This window comes from Electrona antarctica, assembly GCF_951216825.1.
Source record: "Electrona antarctica genome assembly, chromosome: 12".
Classification (NCBI taxonomy): Eukaryota; Metazoa; Chordata; class Actinopteri; order Myctophiformes; family Myctophidae; genus Electrona; species Electrona antarctica.
Window position 1 is genome coordinate 19,780,096 of NC_136793.1, and position 12,303 is coordinate 19,792,398.

Below are 12,303 nucleotides of genomic sequence, written 5' to 3' on the forward strand. Positions count from 1 at the left end.
CAATTTAAATGAATGATTTTTTACATTTGAAAACTTCTGCATAATGTGTACTTTCTACTTACTTTCAGTACATTTTGATAACATTACTTATGTACTTGTAAATTTGGAATTCCTGACTTTTACTTGTAACAGAGTATTTCTACATTGCTTGCAGTATTGATACTTTTCCCACCACTGGTCTCCAAGAAGTAAACAGGCTATAATGATTCAAAACGTTTTATTAGGTGGTTAAATATGACAAATGTATATCAGTCTTCATCAGGGTCACAGGGAGTTATGCAATGTTTTGCTCTACTCCCAGACTACAAAGTTATACTATTCTCTATTTGGGTAGGGTTTAAGTAGTTGTAGGGCACTACCAGATCTTCGTTTCTTTCTGTAATAGCATCACTGAGGAAGGCGAGCTCTGCTTGGAATTCCTTGATCATCTGCTTTGGGGCAGGCTCATCAAAGTGTTCATCAGGATAGAAACCCAGGCGAATCTGGAAAAGCTGGAACAATCAGAGGTGGAGATTTGTTACTTAAGTAAAGTAGAAATACTCTGTTACAAGTAAAAGGGGTATTCAAAATGCTACTCATCTTTCCAAAATAGCCAATCTAGCTTGTTGATCGGCTATTTTAAAACACACTGAATAACATAGGCTTATGTGGGGAGGTAATCGGAATAATAATAAACTTTATTTATATATAGCACCTTTCATGTCATAAAATGCAACACAAAGTGCTTCACAGGGCAAAAGGAGATAAAAACACAAACGTAATAAAGCAAGCAATAACACGTACAGTAACAAAAAAACAATAGCAAAGAGCTTAAAAACAGCAAAAAGCTATAGCAAAGAAAGAGCAAAAAACAGCAGTAAAACAGGCATGACAAACGTGAATAGAAACACACACATGGGTAAGAACAAACAGGTTTAACGACTCAACTAAAGGCAAGAGTAAAGAGGTGAGTCTTAATTGAGCTGTGCTTTGAATATGTCTACAGAGGGTGCCTGTCTAAGCTGTAATGGGAGCTTGTTCCAGGCTGTTGGCCCATAGAAGCAGAAAACTGCCTCACCATATGTTTTAGTTGCCATCCCTTTAGGCACCTCAAGCAGGCCACCATATAAACCAGGATTTTTTTTTTAAATCAATCCTAAAATCTACTGGAAGCCAATGTAATGAGGCTAAAACTGGGGTATGTGTTGTCTCATCTTAGTTTTTGGTTAAATTTCTAGCTGCATGCATTCTGAACAAGTTGAAACCACATCAGCGTTTTGGTATTCTGTGGGTAATGTGTGTTTTGTATTAAGAATCTAAAAAGAGAACGTAACTAGTAATGACAGTTTTCAAATAATTGTAGTAGAGTAAAAAAAGAGGAGTATTGAAAGATTAAAATACAGTAGTCTCAAGTAGAGTAAAAGTGCCTAAATGTATTACTTAAGTACGGTACTTGAGTAAATGTACTTAGTCACTTTCCATCACTGAAAACAACGAAACAAACGGGTTTAGGAACAAGGTTTCAGTCACAGCTAATAATGGCAATAATTAAACTATTGCCTAGTAAAACTTACAGAGTCAGTGTGTTTCTTGGCGATTACCCAAGCCATGAATGGGACTGACTGTCCAACTGTCGGAAGTGTCTCAAAAAACGTCTTCATGCTAGACTGTCCCTTCATGGTTGGAGGAGCTTTACGCAGTAGGAGAGGGGAGTTTGGGACCCAACATCCATATGCAAACTAAAATTGAGATTAGACAATGCACATGCACAATAAAACAAATCAATTACACAGCACATGCATCTTCCCTGCAGGGACAACCAACAGACTCATCAGGCCCCATTTAGACTGCATGCAGTCACATCCAAGCAAATCTGATTCAAATCCGATTTATTTCTCAAATATGATCTTCATATCACACTGCATTTGCAAATCACCAGATCGGATCTGTGTTCAGACTGGCAGCCAAATCCAGCAGATCTGTGCCACATCCAGATTGATTTGTTTAAATAGGTCTAAACACAAACAAGTCACATGGAATCCTGATTTAGATCTACAGGCTACTGCGTTCAGACTGAGACAGATCTCCTAAAATTAGATTTGAAACCACTGAATGTGGCTCAAGTCACATTTGTAAAAATCGGATTCCATGTGACTTGTTTGTGTTTAGACTTACAAATCAGATTCCTATATGGATGTGGCACAGATCTGATACAGGCTGGATTTAGCTACCAGTGTAAATGGGACAAGAGAGAGTTCATATCTGTCATTTAATTTGTAATATACAATGTCTAATTGTTCTACAAAAAAAGCACCCTTCAGGTGTTTGGCCCCAAATCATTTTGTTTTCTGGATTCTACAATTAACACTGTATTTTGCAACAAGGTATATTTAAATTAACTGATTTCTCATCTCACCTGCCCAAGGTGGACTGCAGCATGTTGACATGACACATTAAAGATCAGCATGGTTATGAACCTGGTCACTTCCTCCACAGTGTGAAAGGCTGCAGGAATCCCTGTTTAGATCAATATACATTTTTAAGCTTTTGGATTCATTATTTCAATCAATTAATCAATTATCTCAATCAATCAATCAATGAACAGATCCTGCAACTAGTCGTCACTTTTTCCTCATTAGCTGGCCTTGGTAAAAGGCCAGTCAAAAATAAAGCTATCAGACCCTGCTATCAAACCCACAATATCAATCGGTTCAAACACTTGAGTCCGTGTCAGGAGAAGCACAGCCTCTAGGAGGAGTTAGCCCGGCCTTTTGACGCGTTCGTCATACTGTAAATGCAACATAAACAAAGCTTCTAATGATGATGTTATCTAGTTTGTCAACATCATACCATAGATTTGTGGTTTACTATAAATAGCATTATGATTGATTGAAGGAAAACTAATACCTGAGCTTTCGTTTCCTAAGAAGGCTTGGGTGAATATCTCGTTGATCCAGTCCTGGAGTTCAGAGTCTCTACACACGTCACTGTCTGAGGGGTAATAGTGGTCCACTATTGCCCTTACAAATCTGAAGATGCATTACGACAAATATTTAAAATATCACTGGCCTAATAGTGATATACATTTCAATGCAGATGAAATAGATTATATACCATAAACATCATACAAAAAAATATATATTGGTGTCATCACCAAAAGCTCATCATTCTCATAAAACCTCAATTCATAAACTTTCAAAAAATAAAATACATTTCAGAGAACAAACAACAAGGAAGTCAAACAATACAAGAACATGTTATCACATCAAGTGGCTCCTGGTTGTGACTATGTCATGTGTAACACATCCTCCTGCCCCTGCAACTATTGCAAGTCTGTTAACACTTAATCACTGAACCACAAAAATATAATACATCTAAATATTGTCTGAAGTGTTTGGATTTCTTTCTTTCTTTCTAAAGAGTCACGGTTAAAGTTGCAAGCTGCAATCTAAATGAGATTATTTGCCAATGTGCTTGGTTCAATGAAGGTCAATGGTTAATGATCACCGGTTGATGATGCTCCACAGCTTCAGTCCATCATCTCTGTAGTAGAAGTTTGGGACAGACTCCAGCCCTCGTGCTCTGATGTTCTCTGGCAGACAGAGCGAGCTGTAGGTCGTTTCAGAATGAGCCCTTCCCATGAACTCACCGATACCATCTGGTGTTAGTGAAGTCTAAATAAATAATTAGCATTAGACAAGGTTAGGGGCTTTGTAGACCAAGGCGTTTCTTCCCGTTTGTTTAGCATTATGAGTTGTTTTCAATGAGAATGCCATGAGCATCTATTTTGTGCTGCATGTTCACATCTGGCATTTGTATTGGGTTGAGTTTTGAAATATTTTCAACTCTGGGCACTTTGACAAGAGCACCTTGTTTTTTTAGCTAGGAAAAACTAGCCCTGATCCAGAGCATTAGCGAGTTCTCTCTAACGCCCTGCCAGGTGTGCTCGCAGACTCAGACCCATACCAAAGTAGTTTTACAATTCAAGTTTGACACAGGTGAATATTATTCTTACTCCAAACATAGGTCCTCCAGGTGCAAGAATTAGTTGGCGGGCAACAACATTTATTTGGAAGGTGTAACGGAAGTGTGGGATCAGCAACTGGACAGACAAGAAGGAAGAAGAACCATGTTAAAGATTCATCGCTAACCCAGAATAATGTTCTTCTACACGGTGGTACAATATGCAAATGTTTTATTGTGCAAAACTCAATTGTTTTGGTTAAAAAGCAGTTTGTTATATATTCTAAAATCAATCTAAGAGTTGTCTGAAATACAGCATGGTCATTTACATGATCTTCATGACTATACCTTGTAGAGAGGATGAATCACTGGAAAGCTTCGCAGAGTTGCAACTGCGAATGCTTCTGCCAAAAGGTGAGTGTTCAATACACGATACACAAACTGGTGGTAGATGGTATCGGCATGTTTCACAAACAACTTGGCCAGCAACCAGTCGCACTCTGGGTCACTAGGCAGAAAAATGGGATTCTGCTCTGAGGGCTGTTGGGTCAGCTGGGAAGATAAAAGGAAAGATCTTTCTTTTACATTTTCATGTAAAAACCCTCAGGCTCTAAACCTTCTCAATAATGCTCATAGTGTGACTATACACAGTAACGGAATGACCTCATCAGTGAAATACCTGAATTGCAATGGGCATCAGTTTATCATGTATCATGTAAAACAAGCAGAGACCAGGTGTCAAAGGCAGAACTTCACCATTGTCCACCTTAGTGGACAATCCAACCAATCCCTTGTAGTCACAGAGAAATATATTTCCTTTCTGTGAGAGAGAAGAAACTAGATTATAGATATGGCATATTTGTACTTCCCGACTGTCAGCCTGTCACGGGCATTGACATATTAATTTAAACTACCCAAATTAATAGTAGGCATATGCCAAAATACACTCCATACCTTCATCTCCCTCTGGAGAGAGCTACAGCTATGAAAGAAGGGCTTCACCATCTCCTCTGTGACTGGAAAGTTGTGAGGAAGCTCCAAGCAGCGCTGAATCATATTTGGGTTGATTCCATTCAGAAACTGGAATCCATAGAAGTCATCCTCCATCCAATGTACAGAGACGTACTCTACAGGAGTAACAATAATGTTTATAATGTATTGTACACCGCATATACATTTGTTTCCTAATGGTCAAAGAGTATTTCATTCGAATTGTGTTACACTAGAGTCCATTTCTACCTGAGAGTGGTATCGTTGGTGTCGTTTTCAACCAGAAAACTTTTTTCATGGCTTCAATATCCCACTGCTCTACTACAGTAGAGTCAAACTGAAAGATTCCCTTCAGTTTGAGTTCAATATTACTGGGAAAAGAAAAAGAAGAAACTGTACTATTTTTCATCATCATTACTAGGTCTATTTGTCTTTGTTATAATATGTAGGGATCCTGAACCATATGGACTTACGTCATTCTTTTTTCAAAAGCTAATTCAAAAGCTCTTGAGAAACAGGCTTCATCAGGGATCTCAGAACTGTCTTTAAAAGACGCGATGTGCGGCAGCCTTTGACCAATGGACCATGTCCCCCACCTGTAGTGAAATGACAGCATGAAAAACTTCATATTTGTACCGTGTCATATGTCAGGGTATACCTCAGGCTTAAAACTAGAGCTAAGACAATAGAAGCATTTGACACAGTATAGCAACAACCGTTCTTGCAGTATATAATTGTGCACACATAAAACTCACTGGTACAAGTCATTGTGACATTTTAACTCTCTTTTTCTGTGGTCGGTCAGAAGGTGATGATCATCCTCAAAGGCCTTCATGGCTGAGGACAAAAACGAATAGTTCATCAATCATCACCATGAAATGGGAGTGAATGTTTGACCACAATTACCGTATATTATAGTGTTGATTTTATTTGGAACATACCTTTCCCTCCTCTCAGCTCTACCTGTTGCCTATCGGACACCCATCTGTAGCATGGGAAAAGGATGACATCGTCCTCTGGAGTAGTCACCACAATCTTAGAACAGAACCACGGATCATCATCTTTTCTTTTCTTAAAAACGTTATATTTCTCCAGTTTCACCAATAGAAGTTGCCCGAGATGTAAACTGGTTTTCACAGTGTAGCTCCCCTCCTGTATATAAAAGAATAGGAAAAAATGGTCAGGGAAACTTGTTGAAGATCTGTTGAGCAATGCAGATAAATGTACTTCAACACAAATTTAGGATGCATGTATTCCAAACAACATTACTGACAAAATGACAACGTTGCTGGGCTGGCTTAAAGTAAATAGGCAGATCTTATTAAGTAAATGGTAACACTCAAAATAGCAACACTCATCCCTTTAAAGTTTCAATGACTCTAAGCTTACCTTTCCAGCAATAGTATTGTCCAAATTTGTGCGTTTACTCTTTCCTTCAGTTCCAATTATGGTGACATATATGCAGTGACAGCAGTCTAATGTAAATGGCTCTGCAAATGACACCTCAAGCTTATACTCAGCCATGATTGCTCTGTGTCTGGAATAAAGAAATGAAAAGGCTTCTAATTAATTATGTCTGTTGTAAAAGTATCCAAGTAGGCTTATGACAATTTGCATGACCCCTGTTGTCATCAGGGGTTTACAGCACTGCAGAGGTGAGGTGCATGTCTGTGTCCAGTTGACGCTCATTAATGTTACATGCATCAAGGCAATAATGTTTCTGCTCTGTCAAATAGTATCTCGTATAGAGTATATCTAATATAAGGGTCACAATTTCTATATGGAGCAAATTCACACAGTCTATGGCTCTGTGTGGGCTTACTGTGGCTGTGTGTGTGCGTCGGCTTTCCTCCCAGAGTCCCAGCTTTCAGCCTGGGCACACCTGTCTGTGATCACCTCGTCGCACTCAATTGATGCACCTGCCGGCCATCAACTCATCAGCCCTGACAGTATGAACTGACCACAAATATGAACCCAGCAGAGTTACAACTATTCAAGAGGAAGGTTGTGGAATTTGAAAATGTTGTGGATCATCTTCATGTGGATCACTTAAAGGACAACTTTAGTTTTTTTCAACCAATGTTCATGTTTTAGGTTGTTATGAGAGAAAGTAAAAGATGAGTGTTAATTTTTTTTCATTTGCTGCTTTGTTTCGTTTTAGGGATTTTAGCTGTTTTTGACAGGGGTGCGGGGGCATTCGAGCATGGGGCTAAATATGTATTTCTTTACAAAATGTTATAGCGATTTCTTTTTTTATTATTTACTATAGTCCTACTAGACCCCAAGAAATTACATCTGGCCACAGAAGATCACAGGATCTACTAAAGATAACAACCTAAAACATGAACCTTGGTTGAAAAAAAATTAAGTTGTCCTTAACCTGCGTGCTAAACTTCAGGAGGAGAATTCAATTCTGCGGCAGTGGTTCAAAGAGAGGCCATGGGTGAGTCACTTTGTTCCCCACTTGGATGTTGACCGTAGGAGGCTTAATGACTTTGAGAACAGCTTGCTTCCCAGCCAGCCCCTCACTCTATACAGCTTGGAGTGATGTAACCCACCAGCCCTGTTGCAGACCAGCAGAAGACCGAGTATGTGGACTTGTTTTCATATTTTCGCAGCCGTGTGAAGCTTCCTGTTTATTCTGACCCTGTTCAAGTCAAAGAACCATATATGGGCACCCGCCTAGCTCTGGGAGGTCCCTGGATTGCCAAGCCACCAAGCCAGCCATCTCCAGTTCAGCTCTTACCCAGTGAGCACCTGTAGGTCTCCAGTGATGCAGTCCCTGTCTCTGTCTGCTTCCAAGCCCGCCCTTCGGTCTGCTAGCACTCAGCCTGGTAGTTTTCAGCCAGCTGACACCCAGCTAGCAGCTCCAGCTCCTGCAGCCCCGGCTCCTGCAGCTCCGCCCGCTGCAGCCCCGGCTCCTGCAGCTCCGCCCGCTGCAGCCTCGGCTCCTGCAGCTCCGCCCGCTGCAGACCCGACTCCTGCAGCTCCGCCCGCTGCAGCCTCGGCTCCTGCAGCTCCTCCCGCTGCAGCCCCGGCTCCTGCAGCTCCGCCCGCTGCAGCCTCGGCTCCTGCAGCTCCGCCCGCTGCAGACCCGGCTCCTGCAGCTCCGCCCGCTGCAGCCTCGGCTCCTGCAGCTCCTCCCGCTGCAGACCCGGCTCCTGCAGCTCCGCCCGCTGCAGCCCCGGCTCCTGCAGCTCCGCCCTCTGCAGCCCCGGCTCCTGCAGCTCCGCCTCCAGTGTCTGCTCCTGCAGCCCCACGTTCAGTGCCTGCAGCTCCGCATATGCAGGCACTGCCACGTCCCGGCCTCCCGGCCAGCCTCCAGACGACACCTCCTCGTCCCAGCCTCCCGGCCGTCCCCCAGACGACACCCAGCCCATAACCTGCATGGCATTGTCATTCTCGATTGCCTGATTCCTACCTGCATTTCAGTGTAAGATCTGCCTATTTCTTTATTAAATTGTGTTTGTTGTGACTTTGCACTTGGGTTCAACCACTCTGTCTGCATCCATGACAGTATGAACTGACAATGAGTGTTTGCACTGAGTCCAGTTTTATAGGAGCTGGTTGATTTTATAATTGCTGCTTAATTAATGATGTACTCATGCATCTATTCATAAGTTATTCCTGTTAATTAATGATGAAATCACTATTACTTAACCAAGTTAAAGGAGCATTCAGTGATTTGGGTGATTTGGAAAACCCCCCGGTCCGCCCCGGTAACAAGACGTGCACATGCACGCACTACAGTGGGGGGACACGCGGCAGGCCAACAGCACATACACCAAGGCCTGCCCCCACTCGATCATGATTGGCAGAAGGCCCCTCTCTATCCTGATTGGATCAAGGGACCTCAAAACCTACTCTAGTGAGGTCTTTAACCAAGTATTGGAGAGTCTGGATTGGTCCGATGAGCTTAAAAGCACACATGTCGAAGAAGCTTGGCTTGGCTTCAAAACCAAATTTACATCAGTACTGAACAACATGGCTCCTTTGAGAACCACCAGGGGCAAAACCCGCTCGGAACCATGGATGAATTCGGACATACTGGCTGCAATGAAAGCCAGAGACAAAAAATGCTCTGAAGTTCTAAAATGCAAGTCAAAGCTAGCCAAGCGCTTCGACAGTGTTCGCCAAGCTCGTTTGAACAACCTAAATACACAACGAATCAAACTACGAAACAGTGTAACTGCCATGACCAAATCAGCTAAAAGTAACTTCATTAATGATAAAGCTCAGGAAAACAAAAACAATCCTCATGAGCTCTGGAAGCTACTAAACAATCAACTAAGCTATGGTCAGAAACTAAAAACCAGATTTTCGAACATAAACATCAAATCTGACAACACTCTCATCACTGACAACCTTGATGTGGCCAACTACTTGAATATCTTCTTTACAAACATATCAACAACTCTGGTTAACAAACTGCCCTCCCACTCTGGGCTCTTTGGTGTAGAGCACATTACAACCTTCTACAAAAACCTAGGTGTTTGTAAAGACGATTTTAAACTAGTTATGGTAACAACTGATGAGGTAATTAAGAAACTGAGTGCCCTCCAACCCCACAAGGCCACAGGCCATGACAACATTCCCTCCAAATTTCTCAGAGACTCAGCCATCTCTATAGCTCCAATCATCACCCACATAGTAAACCTCTCCATCAAACAGGGACAGGTCCCCCAAGATTTCAAACTGGCCAAAGTAACCCCCTTGCACAAGAAAGGGAGTAAATTAGACCCCGGCAACTACCGCCCTATTTCTATTCTTAGTTCCATCTCGAAAGTGATGGAAAAAATAGTCTATGAACAGGTTGAAAAGTATCTTGCCACTAATAAATTATTGTACGAGTTCCAATCTGGCTTCAGAACATCCCACTCCACTGACACATGCCTCCTCTATTTGAGCGACCACATCAAACAAGAGGTGGACGCTGGCAAATACTGCGGCATGGTCATGCTGGACCTCCAAAAGGCTTTTGACACCGTGAACCACTCCATACTGGTTAACAAGCTAAAAGCAATTGGTTTCGATAGCACATCAGTGAGCTGGATGCAATCCTACCTGGAGGGGAGAGAACAGATGGTGGAAGTGAACGGAACACTGTCCCCCCCCCCTCCCAGTGAGCTGTGGCGTTCCACAAGGAAGCATACTAGGGCCTCTACTGTTCCTAATATATGTAAACGACATGACTTCAGCCTGTGACTGCAACTTGTTCCTGTTCGCAGATGACTCAGCACTGCTGGTCTCGGACAGGGACAAACTGCAGGTTGAAAATGCCCTCAGCTCTGAACTCGGTAGAATCTGCACCTGGCTCGCTGATAACAAACTATCTTTACACCTGGGAAAAACTGAATCCATTCTCTTTGGCTCTATTAGTAATCTCAGCAAGGCAAATGGCTTCTTGGTTAGAGTGGGTGACAATGTTATCACACGTAAAGATGAAATTACCTACCTAGGTTCCATCCTGGAGGCTAATCTTTCCGGTGATAAAATGGCCACCAACGTAATCAAAAAAGTCAACCATAGAACAAGATTCCTCTACAGGATCTCCTCACTGGTCAACAAAAACACCTTGAAGACCTTAACAGGAGCCCTTGTACAGGGTTTCTTTGACTATGCATGCACCTCCTGGTACCACAGCACCTCAAAGGCCCTTAAAACCAGGCTCCAGACTTCCCAAAACAAACTGGTCAGGCTCCTACTTGATCTAGCCCCCCGAACCCACCTCACCCCTGCCCACTTCGACAGGCTGGAATGGCTTAGGGTCGACGACAGAGTACAGCATCTTGCAATGGGTCTGGTCCACAAGATTCGATACACCACCAAGATACCCATGTACCTGTCTAGATACTTCCTTAATGTTAACGAAGTCCACACCCACAACACCAGAGGGAGTGCAACGAACCATGTACAACCCAGATTCGGCACAAACAAGGGACTAAATTATTTTCGCTCCTATGCCACCAAAATGTGGAACGCCCTACCAACTGTCATTAAGACATGCGAATCCCTTGACTCCTTCAAAACCGCTCTCAAAGGGCACCTACGGATGGCTGCAATTCGAAACTGGCCCCCGTAAAATCTGAATCCCCCCCCCCCCGCCCCCCCCTTTTTTCCCCTCACTGTATATATTTCTTTTCCCTTTTTACCTCCTTTTTGATGAATTCTTTTTTGATGAATTCCTGTTCTGTCTATAGAAGTGTCTATTTGTACGTCTCTAAATGTTTTGATGATTTGAACATGGTGGACCCTGTTGGAAACAAGTGTAATGCTTAATTGGGTCGTCCACTCACAGTTAACAGCCTTTGTATTGAGTTTGTGCTTGAAATGTACTGTAATTCTGCAAACTGTTAATAAATTCTTCAATCAATCAATCAATCAAACCTAGCCAAAAACGAAACCTAATGTTTTTTGACCCCCAGGGGTTAACTGTGGACAGGGAGGAACTCCTTATGTGGTCAGCACACTCTATAGTAGGGAGGATTATCACAACAAAACAAAAAATAAGTGATATTTCAATTAAGTGAAATCACTGAATATACCTAGTTAAGGGCCAAATGTGGTGGGATTGTAGAGCTGCTTTTTTCAGTGGCCTCTATGCCAAGGATGAGTGCTCACAGGCGGGTAAGAATAGCAAGGAGAGACAGTATCTGGTGGTAGTTGTTCCAAAACTTCCATGTGGTGCTTTGCTTTGTGTTAGGCTGATGGGGTCTCCCAAGTTTCACTGGCTCACTGGATAGACCCGATCAGCCCCCATGGTTTTCATTAGTAAATTCTAACGTAAGCCTCAATTAATTATTATTATTAATTCATTTGTAAGGGGCACTAGCCCCTTCTATACAGCTTTTGTCCCCACACGTCTCAAGATTTGCCATTGACCACGGGAAGAGAATTCCGGTCAAATGTCTGCAAATTTTTGTCCCCACCCGTCTCAAGTTTTGCCATTGACAGACGGTGAACGGAGAAATGACGTCAGATGTCCGCATTTTATGACGTAAATTAAACATCAAAACATTAAACGCCATTGACATTGAAGGGAAAAGTATACGTAAACGAGCAAATCAGCTAACCAATCACAGGCAACAGGCATTCTGATTGGCCACAATTAACCAATTACAGGCAACAGGCATTCTGATTTTAAACATTGTATCATGGTTAAATGATAACAACATAAATGTATGTACGATGACAAGAGCACCCCTCATTTCACACGGGTGTGATTTTTACTCAACATTTAGTACATAATAGCAGAGCATGTACAGTATAGTCAGAACGGGAATTGGAGACCGTGAAGGGTTTGAAGTGAAGGTCGGTCTGCATCAGGGATAAGTACTCAGCCCATTGCTGTTTGCCATTGGGATGGATGTG

General features: G+C 42.4%; 1 protein-coding gene across 2 annotated transcripts; it reads right to left on the reverse strand.

Annotated features, from left to right (window-relative positions):
• Positions 1 to 200: 200 nt before the first annotated feature.
• LOC306933213 (polyunsaturated fatty acid lipoxygenase ALOX15B-like) lies at positions 201 to 6,906 on the reverse strand. Of its 2 annotated transcripts, XM_079515342.1 has the most exons (15): positions 6,755 to 6,906; positions 6,322 to 6,469; positions 5,874 to 6,084; positions 5,688 to 5,769; positions 5,406 to 5,528; positions 5,182 to 5,303; positions 4,897 to 5,069; positions 4,622 to 4,762; positions 4,291 to 4,494; positions 3,995 to 4,081; positions 3,487 to 3,653; positions 2,887 to 3,008; positions 2,396 to 2,496; positions 1,554 to 1,718; positions 201 to 491 (listed from the first exon to the last, which is right to left on the reverse strand). In XM_079515342.1, exons 2-15 carry the CDS (start codon positions 6,454 to 6,456, stop codon positions 303 to 305), a joined length of 2,022 nt encoding a protein of 673 aa, XP_079371468.1. In that variant the 5' UTR covers positions 6,457 to 6,469; positions 6,755 to 6,906; the 3' UTR covers positions 201 to 302. The 2 variants fall into 2 exon arrangements, with proteins under 2 accessions (XP_079371468.1, XP_079371469.1); XM_079515343.1 differs by lacking the exon at positions 6,322 to 6,469 and having other exon boundaries at positions 6,755 to 6,881.
• Between the last annotated feature and the right edge of the window lie 5,397 nt (positions 6,907 to 12,303).